At 37.4% G+C, this 15,798-nt stretch overlaps 1 protein-coding gene across 1 annotated transcript in view; it reads right to left on the bottom strand.

Moving 5' to 3' along the window:
* The window catches only part of LOC128642239 (cytochrome P450 2K1), a 249,745-nt gene that overhangs the window by 147,526 nt on the left and 86,421 nt on the right, over positions 1-15,798 (bottom strand). The window contains exon 4 of the mRNA XM_053694937.1: positions 5,583-5,743. Within this exon, the coding sequence (XP_053550912.1) occupies positions 5,583-5,743 (161 nt within the window). The remainder of the gene's footprint in view (positions 1-5,582; positions 5,744-15,798) is intronic.

The following is a 15,798-nucleotide window of genomic DNA, read 5'->3' on the forward strand; positions in this document are numbered from 1 at the left end:
ATAACAAAGCCCCCCAAAATAATAAATTCCCTACCCTATTCTAAATTAAAAAAGTTACAAGCTCTTTTACCTTACCAGCCCTGAACAGGGCCCTTTGCGGGGCATGCCCCAAGAAGTTCAGCTCTTTTGCCTGTAAAAGAAAACATACAATACCCCCCCCCCCAACATTACAACCCACCACCCACATACCCCTAATCTAACCCAAACCACCCTTAAATAAACCTAACACTAAGCCCCTGAAGATCTTCCTACCTTGTCTTCACCATACCAGGTTCACCGATCCGTCCTGGCTCCGATATCTTCATCCAACCCAAGCGGGGGCTAGACATCCACTGAAGAAGTCCAGAAGAGGGTCCAAAGTCTTCCTCCTATCCGGCAAGAAGAGGACATCCGGACCGGCAAACATCTTCTCCAAGCGGCATCTTCTATCTTCTTCCATCCGGTGCGGAGCGGGTCCATCTTGAAGCAGGCGACGCGGATCCATCCTCTTCTTCCGATGTCTCCCGACGAATGACGGTTCCTTTAAGGGACGTCATCCAAGATGGCGTCCCTCGAATTCCGATTGGCTGATAGGATTCTATCAGCCAATCGGAATTAAGGTAGGAATTTTCTGATTGGCTGATGGAATCAGCCAATCAGAATCTAGTTCAATCCGATTGGCCGATCCAATCAGCCAATCAGATTGAGCTTGCATTCTATTGGCTGATCGGAACAGCCAATAGAATGCGAGCTCAATCTGATTGGCTGATTGGATCAGCCAATCGGATTGAACTTGATTCTGATTGGCTGATTCCATCAGCCAATCAGAAAATTCCTACCTTAATTCCGATTGGCTGATAGAATCCTATCAGCCAATCGGAATTCGAGGGACGCCATCTTGGATGACGTCCCTTAAAGGAACCGTCATTCGTCGGGAGACATCGGAAGAAGAGGATGGATCCGCGTCGCCTGCTTCAAGATGGACCCGCTCCGCACCGGATGGAAGAAGATAGAAGATGCCGCTTGGAGAAGATGTTTGCCGGTCCGGATGTCCTCTTCTTGCCGGATAGGAGGAAGACTTTGGACCCTCTTCTGGACTTCTTCAGTGGATGTCTAGCCCCCGCTTGGGTTGGATGAAGATATCGGAGCCAGGACGGATCGGTGAACCTGGTATGGTGAAGACAAGGTAGGAAGATCTTCAGGGGCTTAGTGTTAGGTTTATTTAAGGGTGGTTTGGGTTAGATTAGGGGTATGTGGGTGGTGGGTTGTAATGTTGGGGGGGGGGGTATTGTATGTTTTCTTTTACAGGCAAAAGAGCTGAACTTCTTGGGGCATGCCCCTCAAAGGGCCCTGTTCAGGGCTGGTAAGGTAAAAGAGCTTGTAACTTTTTAAATTTAGAATAGGGTAGGGAATTATTTATTTTGGGGGGCTTTGTTATTTTATTAGGGGGCTTAGAGTAGGTGTAATTAGTTTAAAATTGTTGTAATATTTTTCTTATGTTTGTAAATATTTTTTTATTTTCTGTAACTTAGTTCTTTTTTATTTTTTGTACTTTAGCTAGTTTATTTAATTGTATTTATTTGTAGCAATTGTGTTTAATTTATTTATTGATAGTGTAGTGTTAGGTTAATTGTAGGTAATTGTAGGTAGTTTATTTAATTATTTTATTGATAGGGTAGTGTTAGGTTTAATTATATCTTAGGTTAGGATTTATTTTACAGGTAATTTTGTATTTATTTTAACTAGGTAACTATTAAATAGGTATTAACTATTTAATAGCTATTGTACCTGGTTAAAATAAATACCAAGTTGCCTGTAAAATAAATATTAATCCTAAAATAGCTAAAATATAATTATAATTTATATTGTAGCTATATTAGGGTTTATTTTACAGGTAAGTATTTAGCTTTAAATAGGATTAATTTATTTAATAAGAGTTAATTTATTTCGTTATATGTAAATTATATTTAAGTTAGGGGGGTGTTAGTGTTAGGGTTAGACTTAGCTTTAGGGGTTAATACATTTATTAGAATAGCGGTGAGCTCCGATCGGAAGATTAGGGGTTAATAATTGAAGGTAGGTGTCGGCGATGTTAGGGAGGGCAGATTAGGGGTTAATACTATTTATGATAGGGTTAGTGAGACGGATTAGGGGTTAATAACTTTATTATAGTAGCGCTCAGGTCCGCTCGGCAGATTAGGGGTTAATAAGTGTAGGCAGGTGTCGGCGACGTTGTGGGGGGCAGATTAGGGGTTAATAAATATAACATAGGGGTCGGCGATGTTAGGGCAGCAGATTAGGGGTACATAGGGATAACGTAGGTTGCGGCGGTTTACGGAGCGGAAGATTAGGGGTTAAAACTGTAATGCAGGGGTCAGCGATAGCGGGGGCGGCAGATTAGGGGTTAATAAGTGTAAGGCTAGGGGTGTTTAGACTCGGGGTACATGTTAGAGTGTTAGGTGCAGACGTAGGAAGTGTTTCCCCATAGGAAACAATGGGGCTGCGTTAGGAGCTGAACGCTGCTTTTTTGCAGGTGTTAGGTTTTTTTTCAGCTCAAACAGCCCCATTGTTTCCTATGGGAGAATCGTGCACGAGCACGTTTTTGAGGCCGGCCGCGTCCGTAAGCAACTCTGGTATCGAGAGTTGCATTTGCGGTAAAAATGCCCTACGCTCCTTTTTTGGAGCCTAACGCAGCATTTGTTTTAACTCTCGATACCAGAGTTAAATTTATGGTGCGGCCAGAAAAAAGCCCGCGGAGCGTTAACAGCCCTTTTACCGCCGAACTCTAAATCTAGGCCTTAGTGTCATAGCAAAATAAAAGGTCAGTATTAGTTCAAAATGGCTGAATAGATTCAAGATGGAGAAATAGAGAAAAGATGGCGCCAGGTTGGTTATATATTCTTACAATAAAGGTATAGATATATACAGATATACATAGAAATATATATATATAAATAATTAGAACCTATTCTGCTATGTGCAGAACATTGGAATGTGAATTATTTACAATAAATACACAGTATAACACTTTATGAAATATGAATTTTTCATAAATATGATTTTACATGTTTTCATCTTAACTGCAAAGGGCTCCAATTATATATATATATATATATATATATATATATATATATATATAGATATATATATATATATATATATATATATATATATATATATATATATATATATATATATATATATATATGTGTGTGTACTTATATTTGTATGTGTTTATATGTGTATATATGTCTGTAAATACATATGTACACACATATATACATAACTATATGCATACATATATCTTTAGAGATGTTTGTATCTCTATGTTAAAGTCCTTTGTCTTAGCGAAAACTGAAGGAGGAACGGATGCCCAAAAAGTAAAATAAAAAGTTCTTTATTTCAACAAGTAATTAAAAGTTGCAAAATGGGGCAACAGTAAAGAAAACAGGTGTAAGACAGGCGAGACACCTATGGGCTTACATGTTTCGGCGCTTAGCCGTAATCATAGCCTCAGGTGTCACAATTAGCAGTGAGTTTAAAAGAAGTACAGTGCATGCTGATTGGTTAAAACGTACAAACAAAAGCACGCCTATTTTACACAACAGTAGAAAACATTAGAAATTAACCCTAAAAGCCATGTAAAGCTCGCAAAACATCAAGAAACCTAAAAATGAATAGCGGGAAGGAAAAAGGGGGGCAAGATAAATAACGGATGAGAAAATAATATAAAGGAAATAGAGAATGTAAGAAAAGCATAAATATATCCAAAATTAGAAAATGCAATCAAGGCATAAGAGAGTATCAAGCATAGGAGAAAAGGGCGGAAAACACAAAAAAGATATGTATATATGTGTAACCCTGGTATATTGCTCAAGCAAAAAAGCAGAGAAAAAGAAAAGAGTAGAATAGATATCTAAATGGAAAAAGAGAAGTTGCAAATATAAATATAAATGTAAAAATCGTAACATGGTTAATAATGATAATACAGTCACTTACTTATACAAAAGAATATATAGATAGAAAAATAAGTTTACTCTCATTTTGATATAAGTATATATTTGCATTTTAGTTGTATTGAGATATTAAGATATTATTCCCAGAAGTTGATTAGATCATATTTTGAGTTTAAACCCAAAGGGAGTCTGGTTTTTAAGGTAATAATCCAGAACACCTCTCTTTTGGCCAGCGTCTCATCTAAGTTACCTCCTCTATTAGGGATTTTTGCTTTTTCTATAGCTGCCTATCTAAAAGTGTCTAGACTACTTTTGTGTTTAGTGACAAAGTGTTGGACCAATGGGGTAGAGGATTTTCCTTTGGATATGGTAGAAAAATGCTCCCTAATTCTAGAGTTGACATCCCTAGAGGTCAACCCTATGTATTGCACCTTGCATGCTGTGCACAAAATTAGGTACACCACATAAGTACTTTGGCAATTAAGACATGTCTTAATGGGATATGTCTGACCAGTGACAGTAGAGGAAAATGTAGAGGCAGTAAGAACATAGTCACAAGGCTTGCATCTGCGATGGCCACATTTGTACATTCCCAAATGTTGTAACCATGAGCTCGTAGAATTTTGTGTTTGTTTGAGTTGTGTAGGGGCCAAGATAGATGCAAGCGTGGGACATTTCTTATAGGAACATCTGAACCCATTATTAACTGTCTCTTGCAGTTTATCGTCAGCAGCAAGTAAGGGGAAATGTTTCTTAATAATGGTACAGATCTGAGAGTATTGTTCACTGAAAGTCGTCACAAAGTGGACTTTATTGTGAGTCTCAGAGCTCTTACTGGGTTTGTCACATAGCAAGGCAGCTCTGTCCAATTTGTCTACCTTATGTCTGGCTGTTTTTATATGAGTGCGAGTGTACTTTCTCTCCTTAAGCCTCTTTTCAAGACTATTCGCCTCCTGGATGTAGTCAGATGTCATACTGCAATTCCTTTTTAAGCGGACAAATTGTCCCTTGGCTACCGCAGAAGCAGTATTAGAGGGATGACAGCTGGACGCATGCAGGAGGGTATTGCCTGTAAATGTAATAGTCCTTTGTCTGCCTTTTTTTTCTACCACCTGAGACTTTGGGCCCTTTTAACTTTTTTGTGAAATATTTTGTTGAATAAGTTGTATTAGATAGTGTTATTATTAGTGTAAGCATACTTTGTAATGTATTTTTTATGTGTTTTGTAACACTTTTTTGTTTTGCGAAACAGTTAACCAGAGCTCTGAGGATGCGCTATCCCGACGCGTTAACTTCAAGTGCGCTCAAGGGATCACATTTACTTTCAACTTGTAATACGAGCAAAAAACATGACGCACAAACACCGCAATAAACCTCTTATTGCTTGTGTGTAACTGTTAGCGCACTAACTAATCTGGCCCTTCTAGATTTTAAAATAGATTATTACATTATATAAGAAAAATATATTCTACAAAATATCACAAGTTTTTTATATACTGACAGCCTTTATAGGTTCTTTCCAGAGATCATTCCAACTCCATCTACAATTTCACCAAAATTGTTTGAAACAATGCACTGGAGTATTTATATATAAAAAAAATGTCAATGTAAGCAACGTTTGTAATTAGATATTTTAGTTTTTTTTACCATTGTTTGAGGAGTTCCAGTGAGCTTTGTATTTTCATTTATTAGTTTAAGAAGAGATATCAGTGTTGGGTCATCGTATTCAAACCTTTTCCCAAAAAGAATGGAACCGATGACGTTGGCAATTGCACTGTTCAAAATAACGAAGGTGCCAAATGGTTCACCTATAAAATAAACATTCAGTTAACAATAACAAAACCGCTTTTCATGATTCAGGTAGAGCATGCATACATTTTCAATTTACTTCTGTTATCAAATTTACTTTGTTCTCTTAGCATCCTTCATTGAAAAACATGCCTAGGTAGGCTCAGGAGCAGCGATCCTTTACTGGGAGCTAGCGGGTAAATAGTGATTACACAGTCACATATGCTTCTTGTAATTGGCTCAAAAATACACATACAGACACATACAAATTCACACACACATATAGCAATTCCCAGTATAACACCTTGTGATATACTATATCCCTTTAAATCTCCGCTAACACACTTTTATTAGTTATATATATATATATATATACATATATATACACATACAAACACACAGTATATTAAAGGGATAGTCTAGTCAAAATTAAACATTCATGATTCAGATAGAGCATGCAATTTTAAGTAACTTACTCCTATTATTATTTTTCTTTGTTTACTGGGTATCTTTATTTAAAAAAATAAGAACATAAGCATAGGAGCCGGCCAATTTTTGGTTCAGAACCTGGGTCATGCTTGCTGATTGGTGGCTACATTTAGACATTAGGACCTTCTAATTTCCAAGTATCTAAAAAGGAAATATCCTTTTCAGAATAACCATTCCATGGGCTAAAATTTTCATGAGGGTATTTTATTTCAAATTTAATTATTTTTTTTCTTTCTTTTAAGGAGCAATTTTGTATATTTTTTCTAAATATATAGCTTTATTAGTGCATAAAATACAAACAATAACACACACAATATGAAATCAAAAGAGGAGACACAACTCCAACTTTAAAGAACAAATACCGGATGTATTTATTTATTTATTCATTTTTGCTAAACAACAAATTAATTTATCACAATTTAATAGAATACGATTGTAAACTAGGAGACATCTGCTAAGTGAAATGTATTTATTTGTTTAATCACAGCAGGTATATAAAAGAAAGAGGGAAAAAAAGAAAAGGCAAGATAAGTTAAAGCTATACTCTAGGAGTTGTGTCTCTAAAATACATAGTTGTCAGGGTTTTTTCCCTGTTATTTGCCATGTGCTGCTGGTAGCCATTTTTCCTCACCTTTCTTCCTGATTATGGTGCATTGTGGGGGATGCTGCTCATTTCCTACACTTCCTTTTATGGCCAGACTGGTGTGCATCATCCATGTGAGACAGGATGCAGTCTCAGAATTGTGATGTCATCACTTATTATTTAAAGGGCCTCTGTTCAGTATGCTTTGCCTTTGCGTTGTCTCAGACCTGTTTGTGAGAGATCCTGTGTATTACCTGGATGCCTGACGTCCTGCCTGACGTCCTTCCTGGTTCCTGATCCCTGGCTTGTTCCTGACTCTGCTTTTTTCCCTGTTCCTAATTACGGCTCGTCTGACTATTCGCTTTGGCTCCTGACTACCAGCTCTGGTTTTGACTCCTGGCTTGTTATTCGACTTGTGGACTTTTTATTATTTTTTGCTATTAATAAAGGTGTGATTATTTTTGCACTTCTCGTCTCAGTCTGATTCCTGGCACCCTGACAATAGTATGGGGTCGATTTATTAAGCAGCGGATGCTGCTTCCAACCCACTCTGCTTCAGGTCCGTCTGGGGTCGCTGCTCCTTAACTCGTCTGCCACCTTTGAGGTGGTGGACAGCAATCTGCCCGATCGGTTATGATTGAGTTGATTGACACCCCCCTGCTAGTGGCCGATTGGCCGCAAATCTGCAGGGTGCGGCATTGCACCAGCAGTTCACAAGAACTGCTGGTGCAATGATAATTGCCGACAGTGTATGCTGTCGGCATTTATCGATGTGCGGCGGACTTGATACCATACAGTGTATCATGTCCGTCCGCACCTTAATAAATTGACCCCTAAGTGTGCATTGGATAATGCACACTCTATTAATCTGGAATTAGAAGTAGATGGATAAAAATGCTAACCAAAGTTATAATTTTTAATCCAATCCCCTATAGAAGTCAATTATGTGATGTAACGAAAAGGGACATTAATTTGCTGTGTACAACTACAGTAGTATGGTTACTATTCACCATGCTATTGTTTTTCCTCCTGTGTCTGCAGCTGTCTTCAAAGTCATTCTCCTATTTTAATGCCTTACAATTATCAGTTGGGGAATCTCTGCATCTTCAAACTGGGGGCCACCATCTGGGAGATTATGGGCAAGATTACAAGTTGTGCACTAAACTGGGTGTGTAAATAACGTAAATGAGTGGTATCGCACTTTCCATAGCGCTGCCATTACAAGTTACTGAAAAACCTTCTTTTGTTGTGAGATATAGTGCGTTAAGCTCCATACCGCACAAAAGTCAAGTCCTGACTTGACATGCTCGTGCACACTTTCCCCCATAGACATCAATGGAGAGAAAGTGTTAGAAAAAAATTGCGGAATGGCGATCATCTATAACGCAACCCCATTGATGACTCTAGGGAAAAGAAAGTTTTGTAAAAATGTAACACCCTAACATAAACTACCGATAGCTCTTAAAAGGGACCTTTGTAGGGCATTGCCCTGAAGCAATAAGCTCTTTTACTTTAAAAATTACAAAGTCCCCCCCCCCTTAAAGTAAACCCCACCCACCCAACCAACCCCCAAAATAAAAAAGTCTAAAAAAAAACTAAGCTTCCCATTGCCCCTAATGGGGCATTTGTATGGGCATTGCCATTAAAATGGCTCTTGTGCCCAAAGCCATAATCTAAAAAAAAAAAACACCCCAAAAAATATAAAATAAATAAAACTAACTCCAGGAAATCTACTCACAGTTCCTGAAGTCCGAACATCCATCTTCATTCAGGCGGCGAGAATTCTTCATCCATCGCAAAGGCATCTTCTATCTTCATTCCGGTGGCGCAGAGCTGTGGAGGCACGTAGCATCGGAGTGGACATCCAGCATGGACGATCACCGCCGTACACTGAAGATTGAATGCAAGGTACCCGTTTAAAAATGGGGTACCTTGAATTCCTATTGGCTGACATTTTCAAATCAGCCAATAGTATGAGAGCTACTGAAATCCTATTGGCTGATTTGAACAGCCAATAGTTTTTCAGTAACTCTCATCCTAGTTTTGTTAGGTTTATTTATAGTTTAATCTTAGTTTTTTTTTAATTTACAAGTAAGTTTTTATTTATTTTAAGATAGTTATATTAGTTAGGGGTGTTAGGTTTAGGGGTTAATAGTTTAATTTAGTGATTTTCAAAGTGGGGGACCGGCAGTTTAGGGGTTAATAGGTTGTTATAGTAGTTGCGATGTGGGGTGCCAGAGGTTTAGGGGTTAACAGGTTTATTATAGTAGTTGCAATGTGGGAGGCGGCGGTTTAGGAGTTAACTTACTTTGAAACATTTTAGTTATGAGTTTTGTGAAACATTTTTGTTTTTCAAAATCCATAACTACTAGTCTCAGATAGCAGTATGGATCGTTGAGGTATAGACTATAACGCTAGCATTATAGCCTGATCGAACAACTTGTAATATGGCATAATGGAAATCCCGCACGGAAAAGTCATTTATTCCACGCAGTGGCCAATTTTTCAGTGGAAAAGGATTCTGTAATGAGTTCAAATAAGAGAACGGCTGACGGCGCATGTCCAAGCAGCGATTTTGAGAGGACGTATCTCAGGAAACTCCTAAAGAACTTCAAATAACTTCAGCAGCCGAGGTCGTTATCCATGACCATGCATAATATCCCATATTCTATGTTCCATTATGTAACTCCTTTATATGCTTTTCAAGATTTATTTATTTAACCAATACAGGTTTACTCCTCGTTTTATCTTTCATATGGAGACATGCTTTATCTAGTAGTTTTATTAGATCAATAGCTTACATAAATATGTACAAAGTTATTATTACTTGTATCCCCTTTCCATGATTGTTCCAGTTTTCTAAATACTGTTTGCCTTTATCACCCCTTTTTTATAAAGAGATTTTTTATTATTGTTTTGCTGACTTACACAGATTCACTTATTAGTATATATATATATATATATATGTATATATGTGGCCTACATTTTATTTTTTTCAATATCTTAGTTTAACTCCGGGCAGGGCACTTTACACTTTTATTTCCTATAAATGCTACCTTTGCATATTATACCTATGTTTATAGCGCTATGGAATCTGTTGGCGCTCTACAAATAATAATAATAATACAAAATCTGGAAAAAAAATTGCAATTGTTATATGGGGTAAATAGAACTTTAGGTTACTACATTGCATAAAATACTCTTTATGATTAAATAAATTTTAAAATAAAACCATTTAAGTAAATAAGAGTTATTAACTATTAACTATTATATATAAATACTAGCAATAAAAAACAATCTAAGGCTTTTATATTTTATGATCAAAAGATCTAAGGAAGTTTATTATTCTCCAAACATATTTTGCAGTTTTTGAACTAATAGCAGAAACTCATAGCTGCCCACAATTCTGAAACCTCAGACCAATTGTGTTTTTGTTGGGATAAACAGCTTATGTTCTTTAGTGATAGTAAATCCTAGTGTTTCATGACTTTCAGTCATGAAATATAAAAAACTTCATGCTGGAAGTTCCTTTTTTACACAGCGAGTTTATGCCGAGCTGAGCACCTCTGATCGTCCACAGGAAAACTCTATCGGGTAGATTACGAGTCTTGCGTTATGTGCTATGCGGTGTACCGTGCAGTTTTTTCTCACCGCTCACTTACCTACAGCGCTGGTTTTACGAGTTTTTACAAACCCGGCGTTAAAAGGCAAGAAGTGAGCGTAGAGCAAAATTGAGCTCCATACCCCCCTCCAATACCAGTGCTGCTTAAGTGAGTGGTGAGCTGGTTGTACATGCTCGTGCGCGATTTCCCCATAGACATCAATGGGGAGAGCCGGCTGAGAAAAAGTCTAACACCTGCAAAAAAGCAGCGTAAAGCTCAGTAACGCAGCCCCATTGATTCCTATGGGGAAACAAAATTTATGTTTACACCTAACACCCTAACATGAACCCTGAGTCTAAACACCCCTAATCTTACACTTATTAACCCCTAATCTGCTGCCCCCGACATCGCCTACACCTGCATTATACTTATTAACCCCTAATCTTCTGCCCCCGACATCGCCGACACCTACATTATACTTTTTAACCCCTAATCTGCTACCCCCAACATCACCGACACCTACATTATATTTATTAACCCCTAATCTGCCGCCCCAATGTCGTCGCAACCTACCTACATTTATTAACTCCTAATCAGCCAATAGGATTTTTTCTACCTTAATTCCGATTGGCTGATAGAATTCTATCAGCCAATCGGAAACTAAGGGACACCATCTTGGATGATGTCACTTAAAGAGATATTCATTCCGAAGAAGCCATCATTTGAAGAGGATGCTCCGCGCCGGATGTCTTGAAGATGGAACCGCTCCGCGTCGGAAGGATGAAGATAGAAGATGCCGTCTGGATGAAGACTTTTGCCCGTCTAGAGGACCACTTTTGCCGGCTTTATTGAGGACATATTGCCGCTTGGATGAAGACTTCTCCCGGTAAGTGAATCTTCGGGGGTTAGTGTTAGGATTTCTTAAGGGTGTATTGGGTGGGTTTATTTTTTAGGTTAGGGCTTTGGGCAGCAATAGAGCTAAATGCCCTGTTAAGGGCATTGCCCCTCCAAATGCCCTTTTCAGCGCAATGGGGAGCTTAGGTTTTTTTAGTTAGGCTTTTATTTGGGGGGTTGGTTGTGTGGGTGGTGGGTTTTACTGTTGGGGGGGGTTGTTTGTATATTTTTTTTTACAGGTAAAAGAGCTGATTTCTTTGGGGCAATGCCCGGCAAAAGGCCCTTTTAAGGGCTATTGGTAGTTTAGTTTAGGCTAGGGGTTTTTTTTTATTTTGGGGGGCTTTTTTATTTTGATAGGGCTATTAGATTAGGTTTAATTAGTTTAAAGATCTGTAAATTGATTTATTTTTTCTGTAATTTAGTGTTTTTTTGCGTGTGATTTAGCTAATTTAATTTATTTAATTGTATTTAATGTAGGGAATTGATTTAATGGTAGTGTTAGGTGTTTATGTAACATAGGTTAGGTTTTATTTTACAAGTAAATTTGTATTTATTTTAGCTAGGTAGTTATTAAATAGTTAATAACTATTTAATAACTATTCTACCAAGTTAAAATAAATACAAACTTGCCTGTAAAATAAAAATAAAACCTAAGATAGCTACAATGTAACTATTAGTTATATTGTAGCTAGCTTAGGGTTTATTTTACAGGTAAGTATTTAGTTTTAAATAGGAATAATTTAGTTAATGATAGTAATTTTATTTAGATTTATTTAAATTATATTTAAGTTAGGGGGTGTTAGGGTTAGACTTAGGTTTAAAGGGTTAAAGGGACAGTCAACACTTGCGGTAACATTATTTGATATTGAAAAATAAAAAAAACGAAGATCCGCCTGCACTATACCCCTTCTGCCTTGCTTCTTGTACTTATCACCGTCTCTAATACCAGGTAAATATGGCAGCCAAACTCCCCCCACCGTTACGTAGCTGCTTTCTTCTTCAAATGATCAGCAAATCAGAATCCAATCCTCGGTCAGAAATTGCAAGCGCGTGCAATTTCTGACCGAGGATTGGATTCTGATTTGCTGATCATTTGAAGAAGAAAGCAGCTACGTAACGGTGGGGGGAGTTCGGCTGCCATATTTACCTGGTATTAGAGAAGTTATCGACGGTGATTAGTACAAGAAGCAAGGCGGCAAGGCAGAAGGTGTATAGTGCAGGCGGATCTTCGTTTTTTATTTTTCAATATCAAATAATGTTACCGCAAGTGTTGACTGTCCCTTTAATAAATTTAGAATAGTGGCGGCGACGTTGGGGACGGTTAGATTAGGGGTTAATAAATGTAGGTAGGTGGTGGCGATGTCCGGAGCAGAAGATTAGGGTTTATTAAGTATAATGTAAGTGGCGGCGATGTTAGGGGCGGCAGATTAGGGGTTAATAATATTTAACTAGTGTTTGCGAGGCGGGAGTGTGGCGGTTTAGGGGTTAATATGTTTATTATAGTGGCGGCGATGTCCAGAGCGGCAGATTAGGGGTTAAAAAATTTATTTTAGTATTTGCGATGCAGGAGGGCCTCGGTTTAGGGGTTAATAGGTATTTTATGGGTGTTAGTGTACTTTGTAGCACTTTAGTTATGAGTTTTATGCTACAGCGTTGTAGTGTAAAACTCATAACTACTGACTTTTGAATGCGTTAGGAATCTTGTCGGTAGAGACTGTACCACTCACTTTTTGGCCTCCCAGGACAAACTCGTAATACCAGCGCTATGGAAGTCCCATAGAAAAAAGGCTTTACGAACTTTACGTAAGTCGGTTTGCGGTAAGGCCAAAAAAGTGTGCGGTACACCTATACCTGCAAGACTCGTAATAGGTGAAGTTTCCACGTTATTGGCTAAGAGGTAAAAACATTACCTCATTGGTGAAATAGTGTTTTGCGGTGGGCGGCCAGAAGGGCTCAGCTTGGCATAAACTTGGTGCAAAATAGAGGAACTTTCAGCATTAAAGTGAAAGTAAATTTGGTCCCATTTGAACAAAGTACTGCATTGCCTAACTGTATAATAAGCAAATTGCTATTTTTTTTCTAATAAATGTATTGATTTATGCATTTTTTTAATACATTCTCGTTATACCGTTCTCCTGCTGACTCCTCCCATCTTCTACTTCCGATTTTTTACAGTGTTTGCGTATAGAGCGGTCCCACCCGCTCTATACGTATCAGAGAAGCGCGTTCACATGGACCATTTATATTGCGCATGCACGAATCGCTGATTCCACTTCAACAGGTCTCCAAAGCGCATGTGTGTATTTAGTTCACAACATAGTAATGAATGAATAACAATATTGTATTCATTCATTACTATGCGATTTGAGAAAGAGACAAGCATCATCGTTTCAGACCTCCGCGATCCGTCCTCAAAAATATCATAGCACTTCAATGTATCAAATAGGGACTCAAAGCAGATGACATTTCTGCTCAGTCCGTCCCGAATGGTCTGCGCATGTACGAAAAGGGGTGCGCGCATTGAAGAAAAAAGTAAAGATCGTCGATTTACCGCATGCACAGATGCCACAATAGGCCGATGACGTCGCTTCACGGCCGCCTACGGGCCAGTATTTCAGTTGGCCCAAATAAGAACGTGACCAGGAAGAAATATGCAGTCAAAAAAACGGGTTGCATTTATCAACGATAAAATTCAGATTTTATTTCAGGTAAAACTTGATTTGCAAACAAGTAATAAAAATTTGATGAATTGATTTATTACATAATATGTTATAACGGTGAGCAACAGAGGAAACTTTACTTTCACTTTAAGTTTTTTATACTTCATGACTTAATGTCACCAAATTAACAATATAAGAGCCACTAATGTCCGCTTTCACTATATAAAATTAAAACAAGTTACCATATATGTAATATTATCACTCTAAACAAGACACCAATTAAGACAACAGAGCATATAATATAATCCTGGTGTTTACTTTAGTAGAAGGAAAGTAGCACCATCCTACAATATAAAATATATATTGTTATAAGACAATTATAAATGTTCTATTATTCTATTATTATTACAAAATAAGTAGCACATTTACATTTAAACTTCTCCATAAAAGAGAGTACATACAATAAACTTGGGAGAACCAGGTAATAGGTTACTTTGCACATAGCTCTTAAAGGGAAATAAAACCCACAAATGTTCTTTTGTGATTCAGAGTATACTATTTAAAAAAAAAGTTTCCAAGTTACGTCTATAATCAAATTTGCTTTGTTCCCATGATATTCTGTGTTGAAGAGATACCTAGGTAGGCATCTGGTGCGCAACATTTCAGGAAGTAGTGCTCTTGTAAATGGATAACATTCTTGCATAACTGCCATATAGTGCTCCTAAGCATATGTTCCTGCTTTTCAACACAAGATACCAAGAGAATGAAGAAAAATTGATAATAGAAGTAAATTAGAAAGTTGTATAAAACTGCATACTCTATCTGAATCATGAAAGAAATTTTTTTAGTGTCATGTTCCTTTAACATTAAACACTAAGGGCTAGATTACAAGTTGAACGCATATTGGCGCTTCTTCAACCCCATAATCTGCAATCCGTTTTGTTATTTTGGTGAACGCTACTGAGTGCAAATATCACTCCCTCACAATCGCATCCTCGTGCTCAAAAGCATGCTCGATCGCAATTTAAGTCCCCCCATAGACTTCAATGGAGCCTCGTTTTCATGCAGTCTTACAGCCACAGCTCGCGTAACCCCGGTTGCAAATAAATATTAATATATAAGTATATGAATGTATACATATATATTAATGTGTTAATATGTGTGTATATATGTATGAATACACATATAAATACATAAATATTTAAGTATATATTCGTATACATATATATAAAGAGATTTCTGTTTTACCTCAATTTACAGAATAATCCCCAGAGTCTTCAACGAAACATTAAGGATTACTTTCTGTTATAATTTTTAAGCTAAACAACTAACATATTAAAGTTAATAAACATTAATTAAAACCTACTGACCTATATTTTCTCCAAAACGAAGTTTCATAACGTTCTAAAAGTTATATCTTTTATTCGCTGATGATGTCACGTTATCCTGCCCACTATTTTCAGCACTGCATGTTCAAAATACTTAAACCAATAACTTTGTGTTTAAAGCGCCATTTTGAAACCTAGGTATTGTAAACGGATTGGTACAGAGCAAAGGATACCCACAGAGTGGGTTTGGAAAACAATTAAATTTGCAGACAAGATTTCTGATATACGGTAGAGATATGTTAATGAAATGCTATTGATAAAAAGCGTATTTGGGGTAGTTAGTTAGTAACAGGCATAGAAAATATTTACTTACAGTGGCCCTTTAACTAAACCCAAGCGACTTGCCTGGACAAAGCTTGTAAGGAAAATACCCAACTCCACAGCCCCAGCGAATTATTCAAACCCAACCATTTAGTATAACACCTTGATGACATAGCTGCACTCTATTAGGATTTTCCT

Source organism: Bombina bombina, chromosome 11 (genome assembly GCF_027579735.1).
Source record: "Bombina bombina isolate aBomBom1 chromosome 11, aBomBom1.pri, whole genome shotgun sequence".
In the NCBI taxonomy this organism is placed as follows: domain Eukaryota; kingdom Metazoa; phylum Chordata; class Amphibia; order Anura; family Bombinatoridae; genus Bombina; species Bombina bombina.